This window comes from Denticeps clupeoides, unplaced genomic scaffold (assembly GCF_900700375.1).
Source record: "Denticeps clupeoides unplaced genomic scaffold, fDenClu1.1, whole genome shotgun sequence".
Lineage (NCBI taxonomy): Eukaryota > Metazoa > Chordata > Actinopteri > Clupeiformes > Denticipitidae > Denticeps > Denticeps clupeoides.
In genome coordinates, this window is record NW_021629713.1 from 86,202 (window position 1) to 105,289 (window position 19,088).

The 19,088-nt window shown below is 45.4% G+C and overlaps 2 protein-coding genes and 1 pseudogene across 3 annotated transcripts; 1 reads left to right on the forward strand and 2 right to left on the reverse strand.

Annotated features, from left to right (window-relative positions):
* Positions 1-647: 647 nt before the first annotated feature.
* On the reverse strand, positions 648-4,811 carry LOC114772469 (prospero homeobox protein 1-like; annotated as a pseudogene).
* Positions 4,812-5,408: 597 nt separating this feature from the next.
* dlst (dihydrolipoamide S-succinyltransferase) lies at positions 5,409-11,229 on the forward strand. The gene is made up of 15 exons (XM_028965356.1): positions 5,409-5,653; positions 6,595-6,628; positions 6,850-6,892; positions 7,010-7,071; positions 7,151-7,225; positions 7,972-8,027; positions 8,144-8,252; positions 8,408-8,554; positions 8,631-8,710; positions 8,791-8,888; positions 10,035-10,165; positions 10,302-10,375; positions 10,449-10,532; positions 10,618-10,785; positions 10,868-11,229. The coding sequence occupies exons 1-15, from the start codon at positions 5,591-5,593 to the stop codon at positions 11,000-11,002; spliced, it is 1,359 nt and encodes a 452-aa protein (XP_028821189.1). The 5' UTR covers positions 5,409-5,590; the 3' UTR covers positions 11,003-11,229.
* A 2,514-nt stretch (positions 11,230-13,743) lies between these two features.
* On the reverse strand, positions 13,744-18,733 carry LOC114772466 (jun dimerization protein 2-like). 2 transcript variants are annotated; one of them, XM_028965365.1, is made up of 4 exons: positions 18,626-18,733; positions 16,133-16,334; positions 15,953-16,057; positions 13,744-14,407 (listed from the first exon to the last, which is right to left on the reverse strand). In XM_028965365.1, the coding sequence occupies exons 2-4, from the start codon at positions 16,325-16,327 to the stop codon at positions 14,222-14,224; spliced, it is 486 nt and encodes a 161-aa protein (XP_028821198.1). In that variant the 5' UTR covers positions 16,328-16,334; positions 18,626-18,733; the 3' UTR covers positions 13,744-14,221. The 2 variants fall into 2 exon arrangements, with proteins under 2 accessions (XP_028821198.1, XP_028821197.1); XM_028965364.1 differs by having other exon boundaries at positions 18,602-18,646.
* Positions 18,734-19,088: the final 355 nt, after the last annotated feature.

Consider the following 19,088-nt stretch of genomic DNA (forward strand, 5'->3'; position numbering starts at 1 on the left):
CTGCACTCTTCAAACCTGTCTTTTTATTCAGAGAATTTCCAAAGAGCCTGTGGCCTTCTAAAACCTTTTTAACTGTGGCATGGAAGACTGATCCTTTCCCGGTTTAAAAAAATCTGTTCTGTAATGTTCCTTCTTACCAAAATCAATCAACTTGCTCTAAAATAACTGCAATTGAAATAATTGTTAAAACAGAAGAAGTGTGTGATGAGGAAGCTGTAAAATGTGCATGTGTATGTAGTTCAGACACTCTGCTCTCTCACGTAGATCCCTGGAACATCATCAGTCCTGTATGTTATATACGGTATCTTTATTCCGTCCGGAGCAACGTGCCTACCTGGCTCTACATTTCAGGAGTGGCTGTTTTCTAGCTGTTCTGTCATTTGAGTCTGGGCTTGAATGCTTGTAGAAATGCTCACCTCTCGATTCTATGTATTTGATAACTTTAGACCTCTCTTCTGCACCTGGAGACCAGATGTTCAGAAGGTAAGAACCTGGATTGTGTACTGGAACGGCGGCTGCTCAGTTATAATCTTATCTGTCTGCTGAAGAGATTAAACCAATAAAACACAGAAATCATTTTAACCTAAAGATCATTAAGAAGCAACATTTAAAAAAAAAAAAAAAAACTGAATCTGGTTTGTCTTGTGATTTTGATCCTGTTAAACATCAGAATTCATGTCGAGTTCAGTGCCTTCCATCTGCTGGGCTCAGTGAAGACCTGAATTCAGCGGGGACGTCACTGTCCAATTTACAGATGACCTTGTATATCGATTTCTTCCAAGAAGGGTCCGAGTCTCTCGACTGTGAGATGGCCGTGTAGAATTCCCCCAGCGTAATTCCCGTCACCTCCAGAAATCTGTCCGGCACCTGGACAGTGTGCAACGTATTAATATCCATTCTTCTGTGTTAACTGTACTATAAATCTTGTGTGATGTGGAGATGCATGTACAGAAATCTACATAAATTAATACTTCACAGGTACTGTCAGGATGTTCAAAGCCTTTAAAAAAAAAAAAATCCATGTTTTCACATTGTCATAATTTGTAAGTATTGTGTAAACTAAAATACAATCAGACAAAATGCTACAATTACTTCCAAAGTATTTTTGCCGTCTTATCCAAATTAAATCATTGGGGGGAAAAAAGTTAATAGAACTTCTTGACTGTTGGCAGCCCATTACCGGGTTATGGTTGCGTGTGTGTAGTTGCATTACCGGGTTACAGTATTGTGTGTGTGAGTGTGTAGTTGCGGTACCTGGTTACGGTAGTTTGTGTGTAGTTGCGTTACAGTATTGTGAGTGTGTAGTTGCGGTACCGGGTTACGGTATTGTGAGTTTGTAGTTGCGGTACCGGGTTACAGTATTGAGTGTGTGTAGTTGCGGTACCGGGTTACAGTATTGAGTGTGCGTAGTTGCGGTACCGGGTTACAGTATTGTGTGTGTGAGTGTGTAGTTGCGGTACCTGGTTACGGTAGTTTACGTGTAGCTGCGTTACCGGGTTATGGTATTGTGAGTGTGTAGTTGTGGTACCGGGTTATAGTAGTTTGTGTTTAGTTGCGTTACCGGGTTACAGTATTGAGTGTGTGTAGTTGCGTTACCGGGTTACAGTATTGAGTGTGTGTAGTTGCGGTACCGGGTTACAGTATTGTGTGTGTGTAGTTGCGGTACCGGGTTACAGTATTGTGTGTGTGTAGTTGCGGTACCGGGTTATAGTAGTTTGTGTTTAATTGCGTTACCGGGTTAAAGTATTGAGTGTGTGTAGTTGCGTTACCGGGTTACGGTATTGTGAGTGTGTAGTTGCGGTACCGGGTTATAGTAGTTTGTGTTTAGTTGCGTTACCGGGTTAAAGTATTGAGTGTGTGTAGTTGCGGTACCGGGTTACAGTATTGTGAGTGTGTAGTTGCGGTACCGGGTTATAGTAGTTTGCGTGTAGCTGCGTTACCGGGTTATGGTATTTATGAGTGTTTAGTTGCGTTACCGGGTTACGGTAGTTTACGTGTAGCTGCGTTACCGGGTTATGGTATTGTGAGTGTGTAGTTGCGTTACCGGGTTACGGTATTGTGAGTGTGTAGTTGTGGTACCGGGTTACAGTATTGTGTGTCTGAGTGTGTAGTTGCGGTACCTGGTTACGGTAGTTTACGTGTAGCTGCGTTACCGGGTTATGGTATTGTGAGTGTGTAGCTGCGTTACTGGGTTATGGTATTGTGAGTGTGTAGCTGCGTTACCGGGTTACGGTATTTATGAGTGTTTAGTTGCGTTACCGCGTTACGGTAGTTTACGTGTAGCTGCGTTACCGGGTTATGGTATTGTGAGTGTGTAGCTGCGTTACCGGGTTACGGTATTTATGAGTGTTAAGTTGCGTTATCGGGTTACGGTAGTTTACGTGTAGCTGCGTTACCGGGTTACGGTATTGTGAGTGTGTAGTTGCGTTACCGGGTTACGGTATTGTGAGTGTGTAGCTGCGTTACCGGGTTACGGTATTGTGAGTGTGTAGTTGCGGTACCGGGTTACAGTAGTTTGTGTGTAGTTGCGGTACCTGGTTACGGTAGTTTACGTGTAGCTGCGTTACCGGGTTACGGTATTGTGAGTGTGTAGTTGCGGTACGGGGTTACGGTATTTATGAGTGTGTAGTTGCGGTACGGGGTTACGGTATTTATGAGTGTGTAGTTGCGGTACGGGGTTACGGTATTTATGAGTGTGTAGTTGCGGTACGGGGTTACGGTATTTATGAGTGTGTAGTTGCGGTACCGGGTTACGGTATTTATGAGTGTGTAGTTGCGGTACCGGGTTACGGTATTTATGAGTGTGTAGTTGCGGTACCGGGTTACGGTATTGTGAGTGTGTAGCTGCGTTACCGGGTTTTAGTAGTTTGTGTGTAGTTGCGTTACCGGGTTACGGTAGTTTACGTGTAGCTGCGTTACCGGGTTACGGTATTGTGAGTGTGTAGTTGCGGTACCGGGTTATGGTAGTTTGTGTGTAGTTGCGGTACCGGGTTACGGTAGTTTACGTGTAGCTGCGTTACCGGGTTACGGTATTGTGAGTGTGTAGTTGCGGTTACCGGGTTACGGTATTTATGAGTGTGTAGTTGCGGTACCGGGTTACGGTATTTATGAGTGTGTAGTTGCGGTACCGGGTTACGGTATTTATGAGTGTGTATTTGCGGTACCGGGTTACGGTATTTATGAGTGTGTAGTTGCGGGTACCGGGGTTACGGTATTTATGAGTTGTATTGCGGACCAGTGTTCGGTAGTTTGAATGTGTACGTTGCGTTCCTTGTAAAGTATTGAGTGTGTGTAGTTGCGTTACCGGGTTACGGTATTGTGAGTGTGTAGTTGCGGTACCGGGTTACGGTAGTTTACGTGTAGCTGTGTTACCGGGTTACGGTAGTTTACGTGTAGCTGCGTTACCGGGTTATAGTAGTTTGTGTGTAGTTGCGTTACCGGGTTACGGTGTTGATGAAACGTGTCTGCTGTTACCTGGAAGTCTCCGGCCTTGTTGAAATGCGTGTTGAGGGCTCTGTAGAGCTCGGAGTCGTGGTCGACCGCCATTTCCTGTGCGTGACCACGCCCTCCCTGTAACGGCCTGACGAGCGCGTTTCTCTGTCTGTATGTAGAAGAACTCGCGGAAGTTGCTGAACCACTTGACCAGCTGGGATGTGATGCAGCGTGTGAACTGTGGACCAGTGAGAAGTTTGTCAGTCTGGTAAGTGAAGTGGTCCGTTTCTGCTTTTAATAAAATACTTGAACAAGCTCTCCGCGTCATATTTCATGATTAAAATGTGTCACTGTGGCTTTTTACCTTCACATCGGCAAAGAAGGTTTTCAGCACAGTGGAGCTGGGGTACCGCGTGTAGAAGAACATCAGCTTGGCTTTTCTGAGATGAGCAGGAGTCAGACCTTCTTGCACGTGTGGTTTTATTAAGGTCATCACACTTTAAATGCCACTTCATGTGCAAGATTTATTAATAACGATGGTTGGTGCCCAGTGAATATCATTCAGATCTACTCTTGTACGAACATCACACAGGTTCATCACACATCATGAGAGTAGAATTGTATTAATAATGCACCACTATTTTGAAGGATATGTTGAATGATAATCCTTCACGTTCCATCTTGACATGAGGGATGCAGATGTTGTTCCTGGGACTGCAGAGCAGCCTGAGAGGCTTCTCCTCACCTCTCAGCCGGCCGACTGCTACACGCCGTTTCAGTGGTTGGTCTTCTGGACTGTGGGTGAAGTGGGGCTTTCTGACCACAAGAGACAGGGCTTCTCGCTGGACGTCCGTGCTCTCATAGCTCAGCTCTTCGTCTTCAGAAGATAAGAGATCCACTGCAGAAGGAGATCGGTCCTCAAGCTTTCTGTCCCTTTGTGGAATTTTCATGAAAACTAAATCTACGCTCCTAGTCACAGCCCTGGAAAGCTCGATCTTCAGATGATCCAAGAGGTCCTGGTCTATGTGAAGTTCCCCGTGGCCATCATTTGGCCATCTGCCTTCAAACTCTGAGGTGGGTGGGGTCTGCTGGGTTCTGCCGCTTTTTTCCGAGCTTGGTTGGGCTTCTATTTCAGCTGTGTTTCTGGTTCTTAAGATGAGAACCTGCTGGGAGGCAGACCTCCACACATTATCAGTACCGTCCTTGTCCCCTCCGACACATGCAGTAGAAGATCTGGCCACGTACCTCGCAGTGCTCCTCTCCCCTCGATCATGACAGGGGCTGGGATAGGTGGTCCGTGGATGGGTCTGTTGGCCTTTTCCATGGGTGATAGCACGTGGGCATCTCTTGCGTGGCAGAAGAGCGTTGATGGCTTCACTCGCCCTTGTAGCTGGTGAGGAGCTCTGGACGGTACGAGGGTTGATAAACTCTCCAGATGCGGGGTAAGTTTGCCTGGGACGATGCATTTCATGAGAGGATCCAGGATTCATGATTAGAAGAGTGTGGCGATCTGCACCATTCCCACCAGAAGCAGACGGGGTTCAGGTGAACTCAAACTGAAGATATCTATCTGCAGTAAGATTAAGTCTCATCATATAATGGTGGTGTATACTGTGTGTACGTGAATGTTTAACGTGTATAATATGCATATTGTACATTTACAAAGGAAACATGCTGTACACTAATCTTAAATAAAAATGACTTTTACATTTAAAGTATGAAAATGAATTTAATTTACCTGGAAACAGATAGTTGCAACAGCCACGTGGCTTTAATGAAGGAGAAATGAAGAAGAGGAGATCTCACCCGAGTCCGGCTGCAGGAGGGAGACTGAAGCAGCGCGACCGCAGCCGCAATTAAACACCAAGATTAATGAGATGCAGGGGCGTGGCCCGTTCATTATTCATTAACATTCATTTCAATACGTAACAGGGCACATGATGGATAAAACTACCGAAACATATGCTTATTTAGCATTAAACCCATTTCATCGGTCAATCTCCGTTGAAGCGTTTTATGCTCTTATGGAGGAAATTCTGGCGAGGACTTTTATTTTGAATTTCACCGCGTCACTCCGCGAGCGGATCATCTACCCGGAAGTGATCGCTTGACCTTACTGTGGTGGCTGCTCGCGTCGGCTGCGCACTCCGGAGTCAACATGTTGTCGCGGTCCCGCTGCTTTTCGGGGACATTCGGACGCTCTTTCGCCGCTCTGGCCAAGGTGCGTACTTTACAGAAACCTGCTGTTAAACATTGTCCGTGTCAGGGACGCATGTCGCCCGCAGCACAGTGACGAGGCCCGCCGGCGACCCAAGGACAGAGGGACACCGAGACGCCGGGCACGGACGTATAACCTTCCAGACGACTTTTATTTTCTTTACAATGAAACTGTACAGATCATCACTTTAAATGCTTTCATATATCAACCGTGCTACGCAATACCTTGCTACAGAGAAGCCAAATTATTATTTTACCGCATCGTCCAGGTTATGGGGGCGTTAAACCTGGCCAATAATACGACGAAGCTACAAGGACTCAGAAAGCCTAGCATCGGCCCCGCCCACATTTTAAATGTATAAATACTGTCCCCGCCCATGTTCAAATGACGTGAATATGCTGGGCATTTGGTTCCGCCCATATTTCGGAGACCTGGGTGGATGCTGTAGAGTTGTCCTCGCCCATATTTCGGAGACCTGGGTGGATGCTGTAGAGTTGTCCTCGCCCATATTTCGGAGACCTGGGTGGATGCTGTAGAGTTGGCCTCGCCCATATTTCGGAGACCTGGGGGATGCTGTAGAGTTGTCCTCGCCCATATTTCGGAGACCTGGGTGGATGCTGTAGAGTTGTCCTCGCCCATATTTCGGAGACCTGGGTGGATGCTGTAGAGTTGTCCTCGCCCATATTTCGGAGACCTGGGTGGATGCTGTAGAGTTGTCCTCGCCCATATTTCGGAGACCTGGGTGGATGCTGTAGAGTTGTCCTCGCCCATATTTCGGAGACCTGGGTGGATGCTGTAGAGTTGTCCTCGCCCATATTTTGGGGGCCTGGGTGGATGCTGTAGAGTTGGCCACGCCCATGTTTTGGGTGTGTGTGTGGATGCTGTAGAGCAGTGAAGGCGTACAGTAACACATTTATTTGATTTTGTTCTCTTTGTCCTTTTAGAGGAATAATGTTCTTGGACAGCGAGCGGTGTCAGGTATGAACATGGCATGATCTTCCAGATTATTGCTGAATAGCAGTAACTTCACTGTTGGACTCCACCAGCTTTAAGGTCTTGATGTGGGTGGAGTTGGTTTGCCTTTAGAAAGGCTACTGTAAATTCTCTTATTTCTATTTAAATTAACCAAGAACCTTTATTTCATATCTGTATTTCTTCATTTTTCCTCTCTGATTGTTGTTCCTGATCTCTTCCTGCAGGCCTACCTGTCTGCACACGGATTGTCTACAAGAACCATCACACGTGAGTTCATGTTGCTCTGAATGATCTCCGCTTTAATTGATATCTCCACATAATTGACTTGGTAAAAAGCTTTACTCTGAAGACATCTGTGAAATATTCGTCCTTCCTTATTTTTAGACGTGATGCCAGGCCATGGATCTGTGTCCCTCACATGCGGTTCTTCAGGACCTCTGTCTGTCGTGAGTGTTTCAGTCGCACACCATTAATGCCAGGAGGACATGGCACCCACCAACCCTGTTCTCATGTTCTTCTGAGCAGACAATGAAGTGGTGACGGTGAACACCCCGGCCTTCGCTGAGTCCGTCACAGAGGGAGACGTCAGGTGGGAAAAAGGTACATTTTGACATGAGGACTACTGTATGTGTGTGTGTGTGTGTGTGTGTGTGTGTGTGTGTGTGTGTGTAGTGTGTGTGTGTGTGTTGTTATGACGACGCTGTACATGCGTGTGTGTGTGTGTTATGACGATGGCTGTATGCGTGTGTGTGTGTGTGTGTGTGTGTGTGTGTAAGAAGGGCGGATATACATGCTTGTGTGTGTGTGTGTGTTATGATGACGGCTGTACATGCGTGTGTGTTATGAGGGCAGCTGTATGCGTGTGTGTGTGTGTGTGTGTGTGTGTGTGTTATGACGGCGGCTGTACATGCGTGTGTGTGTGTGTGTGTGTGTTATGACGACGGCTGTACATGCGTGTGTGTGTGTGTGTGTGTGTGTGTGTGTGTTATGACGACGGCTGTACGCGCGTGTGTGTTATGAGGGCAGCTGTATGCGTGTGTGCGTGTGTGTGTTATGAGGGCGGCTGTACATGCTTGTGTGTGTGTGTGTGTGTGTGTGTGTGTGTGTGTTATGACGACGGCTGTACATGCGTGTGTGTGTGTGTGTGTGTGTTATGACGACGGCTGTACATGCGTGTGTGTGTGTGTGTGTGTGTGTTATGACGACGGCTGTACGCGCGTGTGTGTTATGAGGGCAGCTGTATGCGTGTGTGCGTGTGTGTGTTATGAGGGCGGCTGTACATGCTTGTGTGTGTGTGTGTGTGTGTGTGATGAGTATTGAAATCACCTCCTCTTTTTCTGTGGTAGCTGTTGGTGATGCGGTGGCTGAAGATGAAGTTGTGTGTGAAATTGAAACTGATAAGGTAGAAACTAGTTTTTCCCCAAATCTGTCATGCAATGAGTTGACTATGTGTAGAAGAGCATTAATAATGTTGCCGCACCTTTTTCCTTGATTTAATTTGGTTGAGTTGCGTTGCAGACTTCGGTCCAGGTCCCGTCCCCGGCATCGGGGGTGATCGAGGCTCTCTTGGTTCCAGACGGAGGAAGAGTTGAAGGTGGAATGCCCCTCTTCAAGCTGAGGAAAGGAGGTGAGCAGCCGGGTTCCCCTGAGTGAAGGTGCTGCTGGCCTCTCCTGATCCCACACTTTCTTAAACGCTGGTTTGACTGGTCGTCCATACAAGGGGACGTATCCATGATGCTCGGACATTTGTCTTTTTCTTCCTTTTTTGTTTTGCATTATAAGCTGGATTAGCTAAAGCTTCTGATGCGCCTCCACCTAAAGCAGAAAGTCCAGCATCTGCTCCTCCAGCTCCAGCAGCGCCTGTGTCCATCCCCAGCGTGATGCCCCCTGTACCCCCTGTGTCAGGACAAGCCATCGATGCCAAACCTGGTCAGCTTTGTATACCTGATGACATAAAGATGGAGTGGGTTTCGTCATGCCTCATGCTTTCTTCTCTTCTACATAGTTTCTGCAGTCAAACCTTCAACTGTCCCGCCCACTCCCGCTGCCCCGCCCACCACAACAGGTGCCCGGAGCGAGAACAGGGTAGGAGCCGCAGGTTCAAAATACATCCTGATGTTTGCAATGTTGGAGGCAGTCAGAGTGAAGTTGTCTGTTGAACTCAGGTGAAGATGAACCGCATGAGGCAGCGGATCGGCCAGCGTCTGAAGGAGGCCCAGAACACGTGTGCAATGCTCACCACCTTTAATGAAGTGGATATGAGGTGGGTCTCCTGGCCGTTCCTCCATTTAAAGCGCTGCTTCTTGGCACATAAAAGGCGATGTTGTAAATATTGGCCTTGTTTGCTCTCATTATTATTATTACTGTGCTATGCAGGTAATATTTATGTTTTTTCTTCATAATGGCTGATATACACCGGGCCTACCGGCCAGTCGTAAGGGAAGGGGACCACAGCGACTCGTCACAAAACCCACACACATCCGCTTCTCTGGAACTAGTTATACTAGTTATACTATACTAGGAACTAGTTATACTGATTGGCTAATGTCAATGTCACTCCCACAACTTTACATTACAATATTAAGACACAGTAATACAGGGTGGGCCATTTATATGGAAACACCTTAATAAAATGGGAATGGTTGGTGACATTAACGTCCTGTTTGTGGCACATTAGTATATGTGAGGGGGCAAACTTTTCAAGATGGGTGGTGACCATAGTGGCCATTTTGAAGTCGGCCATCTTGGATCCAACTTTTGTTTTTTCAATAGGAAGAGGGTCATGTGACACATCAAATTATTGGTAATTTCACAAGGAAATTGGTTTTAACGTAACTTTATTCCTTCATGAGGTATTTACAAGTTTCTGACCACTTATAAAATGTGTTCAATGTCACCAACCATTTCCATTTTATTAAGGTGTATCCATATAAATGGCCCACCCTGTACATTCACTTCATTATATTTCTTAGCCTTAGCTTTCGTTTCTCATTATCTCTGTATGTCTCCGCCTCTGCCGGTTTGTTCACTTCATATATCCTGCTTGCTCATGTTCAGTGCAGGGTGGTAGTAGTAACCAAGGCCTAGTAGGTAACACACTCGCCTGTGAACCAGAAGACCCAGGTTCAAATCCCACTTACTACCATCATGTCCCTGAGCAAGACACTTAACCCTGAGTGTCTCCAGGGGGGGACTGTCCCTGTAACTACTGACTGTAAGTCGCTCTGGATAAGGACGTCTGGTAAATGCTGTAAATGTAAAAACAACCCTACTTCCTGCTGCAAAGTATGTTACTGCTTCGTGCCCATGCTTCGCCAACTTTGTAAATGTTTAAATGCTGTTTGTAGTTGATTAGATTTGGCTGAGCGTGAGGATCTCACTAACGTTTCCACCCCGTTTCCTCCACCAGCAACATTCATGAGATGCGAAAGATTCACAAGGATGCATTCCTGAAGAAGCACAACATCAAACTGGGTTTCATGTCGGCATTCGTCAAAGCCGCTGCTTACGCTCTCACTGAGCAGCCCGCCGTAAACGCAGGTAAAACATTTCTTCTGTCCGTACAACTCTGTCATGAACGTGGTGTAGCACTTTATCCAGTGGGAATTCTGCGAACATCTGTAATGTTCAGTGTTTATTGTAGAATATTGAAGGTTTTTGCCCCTTTTCCCTGCAGTTATCGATGACGCCACCAAAGAGATTGTGTACAGAGACTACGTAGACATTAGCGTTGCCGTGGCGACACCAAAGGTGAGTTAAATGTGCGAAGGATACCGTGAGCCGCTTTCTCTGTTCGATCCCAATGTTTATTACTCTGTTCCAGGGACTTGTTGTGCCGGTCATTCGAAATGTGGAGACCATGAACTTTGCTGATATCGAGAAAAGCATCAACATGTTGGGAGAAAAGGTTTGCACTTTTGTCCTTGAAACTCTGAGCGTTTACCCTCAGCAAACATTTGCCGGATGTAAAATGGAACCGTTGGAATCCGCAGGCACGTAAAAACGAGCTGGCAGTAGAGGACATGGATGGAGGCACCTTCACCATTAGCAATGGGGGAGTTTTTGGCTCCATGTTTGGGACGCCCATTATAAACCCCCCACAATCAGCCATTCTGGGCATGCATGGGATCTTCGACAGACCAGTGGCGGTCAGTGGCAAGGTCGGTTCTCCTAAAGCCTCTTCTGTCATCAGGAGCCTGACCCCCTACAGACACACAGTGATCTTCTGGTCTCTCTCACCAGGTGGAAATCCGGCCCATGATGTACGTGGCGCTGACGTACGACCATCGCCTGATTGATGGGAGGGAGGCGGTGACGTTCCTGCGGAAGATCAAGGCTGTGGTGGAAGACCCGCGGGTTCTACTGCTGGACATGTGATGATCACCGTCCCTAACAAACTCCTACACCAGAGCCATGGCACCGTCTTTAACGGGCTTGACGTGCAGCGGCCTTGTGCAGTTTGGCTTTTAAAGAGAAATGTTTGGGAAGCACATGGCTGATTTATAAAATGATATATAATAAATCATCTCAAAATGTCATGTTGTGGTTATGATGGTGTTATGTTCATAAGGGGTTTGTGTAAATTATTAAAAGTGTAAGAAAGATGACCGCTTTATGGCCGTGGTGAATTTATATAAAAATACACACAGGACTGGGAAGCGCCCCGTAATCAGAAGGTCGTGGGTTCGAATCCCGGTCTGCCAAGGTGGCACCGAGGTCCCCCTGATGAAGGTCCCGTCCCCACACGCTGCTCCCCGGGCGCCTGTCATGGTGCCCACTGTCACCAAGGGTGACGGTTAAATACAGAGGACACTTTTCACCGTGTCGCTGTGCTGCTGTGTTTCACAATGACAATCACGTCACTGAGATGGAGTACACATCGAGGGACAGGAAGACACCAACTAGTCACTGCTGTTCAGAGTGACATCACAACTCAGCTTCCCTGCATTTTCACCACATTTATTAACTGCAATAAAATAACACCAAAAGTAAAGTATATAAAAATACTCAAGCAGCAATAATTTGATTTATTATTATTATTATTCCATTTCTATGGATCAGTGATTAGTACCATAACTACAAATTCCCATCAGCAAAGAACAATGTTTAATCGTTTTAAATGTAGATTTTTAAAAATTAATGCAGTCTTTTTTAATAAGACTGTGACTATCAGGTCTGATGCTCTGTTTCTATTAAATACGTTAGTGTGAAGCCTTCTGGGATATTTGACCAGTCAGCTGCGCTCTCCTGACTGCACACACAAGAAATGTTCTTATATTTTATGCCTCGTTTGAATTCAGAGCTGCATGATTGAGCAGCGTCATCTGTTCTATTTAGAAAGCTTTAGAAATTCCAACACCAATTCCTAAAAGGAGCCGCAGTCCTCCTGGCAAGATGGAAGTCGCCTGCTGTCCTCCACACCCTCCGAGTTTCAAATTCGGATCGTCAGGTTCCTGTATTTGGACTTTTTGTGTTACCCACTAGGCTGGTAGTAGCCTAGTGGGTAACACACTCGCCTATGAACCAGGAGACCCGGGTTCAAGTCCCGCTTACTACCATTGTGTCCCTGAGCAAGACACTTAACCCTAAGGTGCTCCAGGTGCTGTAAATACTGATTGTAAGTCGCTCTGGATAAGGGCGTCTGATAAATGCTGTAAATGTAAATGTATATTGTGTTGTTCTCTTTTTTTATTTCGTCATTCTGCACAGACTCTGTACTGCTTTCGTCGTGAGACAGGATGACCTCTGACCTGGGGTCTTAGGGTTGTTTTTCCCCGTTCGAGTGCGTGCAGCTGTTTTTTGTGTCTCCCTTCACCGCGATGGAGCACAATTGGCTCCTAATCGGTATCTTTGTTTCCTTGCCAGCACCTACATGAGCGTCAGAACGACGCCATTCAGCTCCGAGAACATGGACTTCATTACAGAGTCGCTGCAAAAAATGCTTTGATTATCATGAGAATGAAGGAGAGCGTAATGGGTACGAATAGGTGGGACCAATACACAATGTGCTCCTCTTTCATTTATGGACTTTTTTTTTTTTTTTTTTTGGCACCCAAGATTCCATTAGCAGGACAGATTCATGTAATAGGAGCTGCGTAGACATCTGTTTGTTTTAGGGTGTTCTTGTATTAAAATGACAACTGAAACATCACAATACAAATTCAAATTTAGGAACATGGTGAGGTCTTCAACATTTAATCTTTTTAAGAGGCCAGCTGCCAAAATGAATTTACTGAATAATACATTAATATTAAATCCGTTTGAGGATATGTGGCGACAGCTCCACCTTCTAACGTTCGTGTCTTATAAAGGATCAATGATCTCATATAAAAAAGGATGAAGATCAGAGGTCAGAGTGGCACCACTTTTAATGTCTGGTATTAATGTCTGGCTCAAGTTCATTTATGGTGAAGATCTGCAGACTCTAGAGATGTGCAGTCTACAGAGCTGCAGACCATCATCTATGGAGATTCTGCCAATTTTTGGATTGATAAAAAGACCCCAAAGCCCTCCTTTGAACAGGATTCCTCGTACGGCGTTCCAGCAACAAATGGATTGCATCCATGAGCTAAAAGCACTTTAGCTCCAATTGGCCACATTTTGAGGAGGATTTTCAGGATCATGTTTGATGTTCACAGCTGTCACATCAAACATGAAGAAGGACAGATCACTGCTGCAAATTCCTTTTCAAAAATACTATTTCATTATTGAGAAAATATGTTTCAATCCAATTTTTCAAATTATTTTCAGTTTTATGTTTAAATAAACAGATTTATACACCAGACATTTCAAATGTTTTTTTTTTGTTCTCCATCATAAGAAACAAGGACATTTACAAGAAGGATTGTTGGTATTTTAGTTACTTTTCCCTTGTGATGCTGTGTTCTGTGGCAGAAATGTGACTTTTATGATTTTAAAGACCAGCTCTTATGATCCTGTCTGCTTCATCATCCTCCTCCTCCTCATCCTCCTCCTCATCAGGCCAGTGTCCTCAGAGACACTGATCCAGCATTATTTATATCTTATTTCTGAACCTGTCTGTCGAAATGGAAAAATACAGCGTCTGTGAGTTCTTTTTCGAATGTCGGGATCCTGCTGTTACTGTTACGGCTGTACAATTTCCACGGCTTTACTTGCTTTATTTGATTATTTAAACATTTTATTTGATATGCCATCGTGTAACTGAAAAAATATATATAACAAAGCACAGCTATACAAATGTCAGCTATTACAAGGTTTCAAGTGAAAGTCTCCTACCATGACGCCAGCGTCATTCAATCAGGCAAGTTATCAAAAGAAGATCGACGTTCATGACGTTTAGAAACGTGTATATTCATCAGAAAAGTGTAAAACCTGCATGCAAATCTGTATTCTGTATTATGATAGCACCATAGAACAGCGCATCCACCCGCCATTTCTCGTCCTGTTCCGCCCAGTATGGGCGGAACCACGCGCTGCTTTCATCCTTGGTCTTAATAACCAATCCTTCAGAATTCTCCAGAACGTCTGGCCATCCCGTACAGATGCAGCTGGCGTAGTGTGTCTGAGTGACACGCCCAGTTTTTTTCCACACCCCTAAGGGCCTTTTTTTATTGTTCACTCTCCCTTGAAGCTCTCGACCAGTGGATTGGCCTCGTTCTCAGGGGTCTTCACGCTGTCTGTTCGAACGATGCATGTGGGTCGGTGGAGGTTAAGCATGTGGATGAGCTGCTGCCGTTCCACCTTCAGCTCTTCAATCTGGGCCTTCAGCTCCGAGTTCACCACCTCTAGCCGCTCAGACTCCTGTACGTGAAACAAACGATTCATACGATGACCTCCAGTCAACCACAAGAACACGAGGAGAAACTCCATTAGGAGTGGCGGAGTTACGGCTCCGGTTACAAATCTCTGTTCAATATTCCGCAGCATCTGTCACAATGGTTATTTTCTGCAGTGGAGGAGAACAAATCACAGAAAAATGCACTGTTAATATGGCTTATATTCCAACTTGTAGTGAAGGTGAAGTGACCGCCATTGTGGCATCACCCTTGGTGAGCAGTGAGCAGCAATGACAGGTTTTACGCGCCACCATACATGAACATGTTTAAATTTTGATCTCTTTGGGAAATAAATCCTGGTTTTATTTCAAAAGATTCAGCAAACAGAAACGTAATTTGGACAAGGAACAGTCACGCGGCAGTTATGTCCCTACATCATGACTCCTGAGTAAAAAGGGACGACAGATTCACATCATGCAGTCGAGTAAAAAGTAAGATATTTGACTTTGAAAAAGTATTTAAATTAGTGGTGGGCCGTTAATGTGAGACTCATATCGGGCGATAAAAAAAATATCGCCGTTAATCTAGTCACAAAGTTGTGTTGGGAGCTGTTGTGCCGGAGTTAAATGGTTAGATTTATAAGTATATTTCTTCTTTCTTGTGTCTTTTAGTTTCTTTTTTCCTAAAGACTTTTATTTTGTTTTTGAGACCCGGTTCAGGTCTCTTGGACACATGGCGTGAGCTGTGAGAGGTGCGTGGGGTTTGTGTGCAAAAAGTTATTTCTTTCATTTTAATTTATGTACATATTAGGAATATTTTGTGTGATATTTTGTGAATATTTTTTTTATGTTCTTTTAATACTGTATATTGTAGAGAGAGGTGCAGAAAGACGCGATGTTCTGACGCGACCTTGCTTTTTGTACAGAATACACTTTGCACAGAAAATCTCTTGGGTGTCAGCTCATCATTTGTGGTTCAAGAAACGAAATAAAAAAGTTCCACAACGCAGAAGAAGAAGCGCTACACTATGATGACTTTCACCTTGATATTTTAGCGCGGATGTATACCTAGCCGAATTGTACTGTAGGGGGCGAGAACAAGTCTTCGAACTGTGAAATGACCACATCAAACGTGACGTGGTAACATGGATGCAGCTATTTAACTGAATAAACAGTTGGTAAACACAAGTACATCTTATTGAACATAATTTATTTTCATCACCAATTATCATAGTAGAACAGCTTTCTCAAGCAGTTTGTGATGCATTTTGGAAACAGGAGATGAGCCCCTGGTCTAATGCGCCACCTGGCTTGAGAAACCCGTTCTCAAAGACTTACTTTTAGTCATTATTTGGGTAGAACACATATTCTGAATGCCTTCGGCAGAATTCAAATGAGCAATCTATATTAATTTATATTACTCTAGATTAATTCCAAGATTACAGTGAGATTAATCTAGATTAAGAAAATTTATCTATGCCCACCTCTAATTTAATTACATTAGCCAATCACATTTACACCTTCTGTATGTGCAGCAATTATGCATATTTCAGCAAAGGTGAGAAACGTACTTTCTGAAGATAGTCGGTCCTCTCCTTCTTCTTGTTTCGACATCTAGCTGCTGCTACTTTGTTTTTTTCTCGTCTTCGCTTTCTTCTTTCGTCATCATCCTCAAACTGTAAAAAAGAAAAGATGTTCTGAGTTTTGTCCTCTTGGTGGCGCCATTTCAAGCCTCGTCTACACGAACGTACCTCGTCCTTGATGTCCAAATGCCTCTTGCCATGTCGTGCCAAGAACTGCACGGGTGAGAGCATGGTGCCCAGGTGGAGGAGGTCCGCGAACTTGAGCTGGTCGGTCAGCGTTGTGACCGCGATGCCGGCCAGAGGGCCCAGACCAGGAAGGGACGCCGCGGCCAGTGGAGGGTCCGGGATTTGTCCAGGCATCATGTCAGGCCTGCATGATGCGGGAGAGAGAAGGAGAGCCCGGCATGGAGTGAAAAGGTGGACATTTCAGGGTCAGAAACTGTCAAAAAGTGAAAGTGAAGAGATTGTCACTCTGAAACACTGCAGCACAGCACACTGTGACACAACGAAATGTGTCCTCTGTATTTAACCATCACCATAACACTGGGCAGCAGTGTGTGGGGACGGTACCTTCATCGGTGGCACCTTGGCACTGTGCTTCACTTCACTTCTTTTTGTGAACGGGCCAGCAGGACAGAGCAGAAGACCAGAGTCCCACCCAGCTTGTGAAGGCCAGTGATGTTGGTAGAACACGACTGACAGTACTTGAGAAATGTCCTTGTTTTGATCCTTAAAACAACACCAAATTGGTGACAGGATTGGTCTCGAGTTCCAGTGGAACCCTTCAGAAGATTCATGGATTATCTGCGTGCTCCTCATGTCCTGACTGTGTACGGTATAAACGTCTCCTGTTTGTGTCCTGTCCCCGCCCACTCATGGTGCATTTACATTTACATTTACGGCATTTACCAGACGCCCTTATCCAGAGTGACTTACAGTCAGTAGTGACAGGGACAGTCCCCCCCTGGAGACACTCAGGGTTAAGTGTCTTGCTCAGGGACACAATGGTAGTAATTGGGATTTGAACCTGGGTCTTCTGGTTCATAGGCGTGTGTTGCCCACTATGCTACTAGCACCCCTGGTGCATTTTATGGCTCCATATTGTGAGAAAATCCCTGATTTTGTTATAAATTGCATCCGTTCTTCCTTCCCGTGACTAAAAACAAAGTTCATTCATTTCATGTTCTGATGGAAAACAGGAACATTTGAATGAGTATATAGTCGAGGGGAAAACGTACAATCTATCATTCCAATGGTCGTTTATCTGAACATGAATGAAATTATTATTTCATCCCTTTGCAAAATGTCCTTTGGGGGGATTTTGTTCTACTTAGCAGATCCTCTCCAGGTCATTAATACTTGATGACTGATGTTTGAACCTTCAGCTCCATTCACAGTTTTCTGTAGGATTAAGGTCTGGAGACTGACTAGACTCCAAGACCTTCATATGCTTCTTCTTGAGCCAATCCTTTGTTGCCTTGGCTGTGTGTTTTGGATTGTTGTCCTGCTGGAATATCCACCCACCACCCATTTTAATGTCCTAGCTGAGGGAAGGAGCTTCTCACCCAAGATTTGATGCTACATGGCCCCACCCATCCTCCCATTGATTTGGTGAGGTTGTCCTGTCCCCTAGGCAGAAAAACAGCCCCAAAGCATCATGCCACCACGGGGACGATGTTCTTGGAGTCACAGGCAGCGTTCCTCCTCCTCCAAACACGGCGAGTTGAGCTCTTTCACCCAGTTCTCCTCTGAATCATGTAGATGTAGATGTTGGGACAGTGGTGGCCTAGCAGGTAAGGAAGCGGCACTGTCGTCAGAAGGTTGCCGGTTCGAATCCCGAATTGCCGAGGTGCCACTGAGGTCCCCTTGATGAAGGTCCCGTCCCCACATACTGCTGCCCGGGCGCCTGTCATGGTGCCCACTGCTCACCAAGGGTGATGGTTAAATACAGAGGACACGTTTCACTGTGAGCTGTGCTGCAGTGTTTCACTTTCATGTTCGGTGGTGAAAATCTTGTCCCGGACATCCTTGTCCAGTTTGAAATCTTCCAGAGTTCCAGAAGTTCCTTACCTGTATAAAGTACAACTGGGAGCCACAAATCTTGCTAATTGATATTTATTTCATTCATGAAAATGCTATTTAATTTAGAACTATTTAGAAATGCATTATTTTGGAGTTTTGAGCTTGTTCTGTATCTTTAAGTAAACCTCCCACTGAAATTATATCCTCATTACAGTTTTAAAATCGATTTTCATCTTTCATTTCCCCAACGACAGGAAGTAGGACGCGTGACAAGTAAACCTGAATAGAACATTCTGCAGCAGCTTTTCATCTCTCTGGGTAATTACATATTATAACGTGTGTATGTAGCAGGAAAATGTTCATATTGTTTCATGCAGGCCGGAATCTTTCAAAACGCCATTTAAAACACCGGGAAAGTCAGAATGAAAGTGCATGTTCATGCTGGTGAGTGTCTGATCTGGAACCTGCACAGATTCCTCCTTTTAACTCCGCAGTGGAATTTAATCCAGGAAACGGTGCAGGTAAATAAATTCCTCACAACCAGAAACGGCTCAGAACGCATCAAACATGGAAACACGCTGCATTACAACCTACATTCCGGAACTTATTTCTTACATAAGCGTTCAGCGCGGCTCCTACCTGCTGCTGGGCGTCCGCGCCGCGGAACTCTGCTTCTGGAACGACCCCTCGTTGCATCAGCCCGTTTAAATAGCTTCCAGTGAGGGAATGCGGAACTTTTTGTCGCCTGACGTCAGCAGTGACGCCGGAGGCCCCGCCCCGTAGCAACCGATAAACACACACACATATATACGGCGAGGCCCCGCCCTCCAGCCGCTGATAGACACACACAGACGCCGAGGCCCCGCCCCCAGCCACCGATAAACACACACTGCGAGGCTCCGCCCCCAGAAACCGATAAACACACACATACGGCGAGGCCCCGCCCCCTTGAGACGGACTGTCATGGAGGAACCGTTTACAAAACTTCCGACAAGACATGGGCTAGTTTCTACTTAATAGAAATGTATTTTGTTTCTTAGGAATTGCGCACTTCTTTATTTTTTAGAGCACACTGCATCGGTATTTGGGACATTACTCAAGT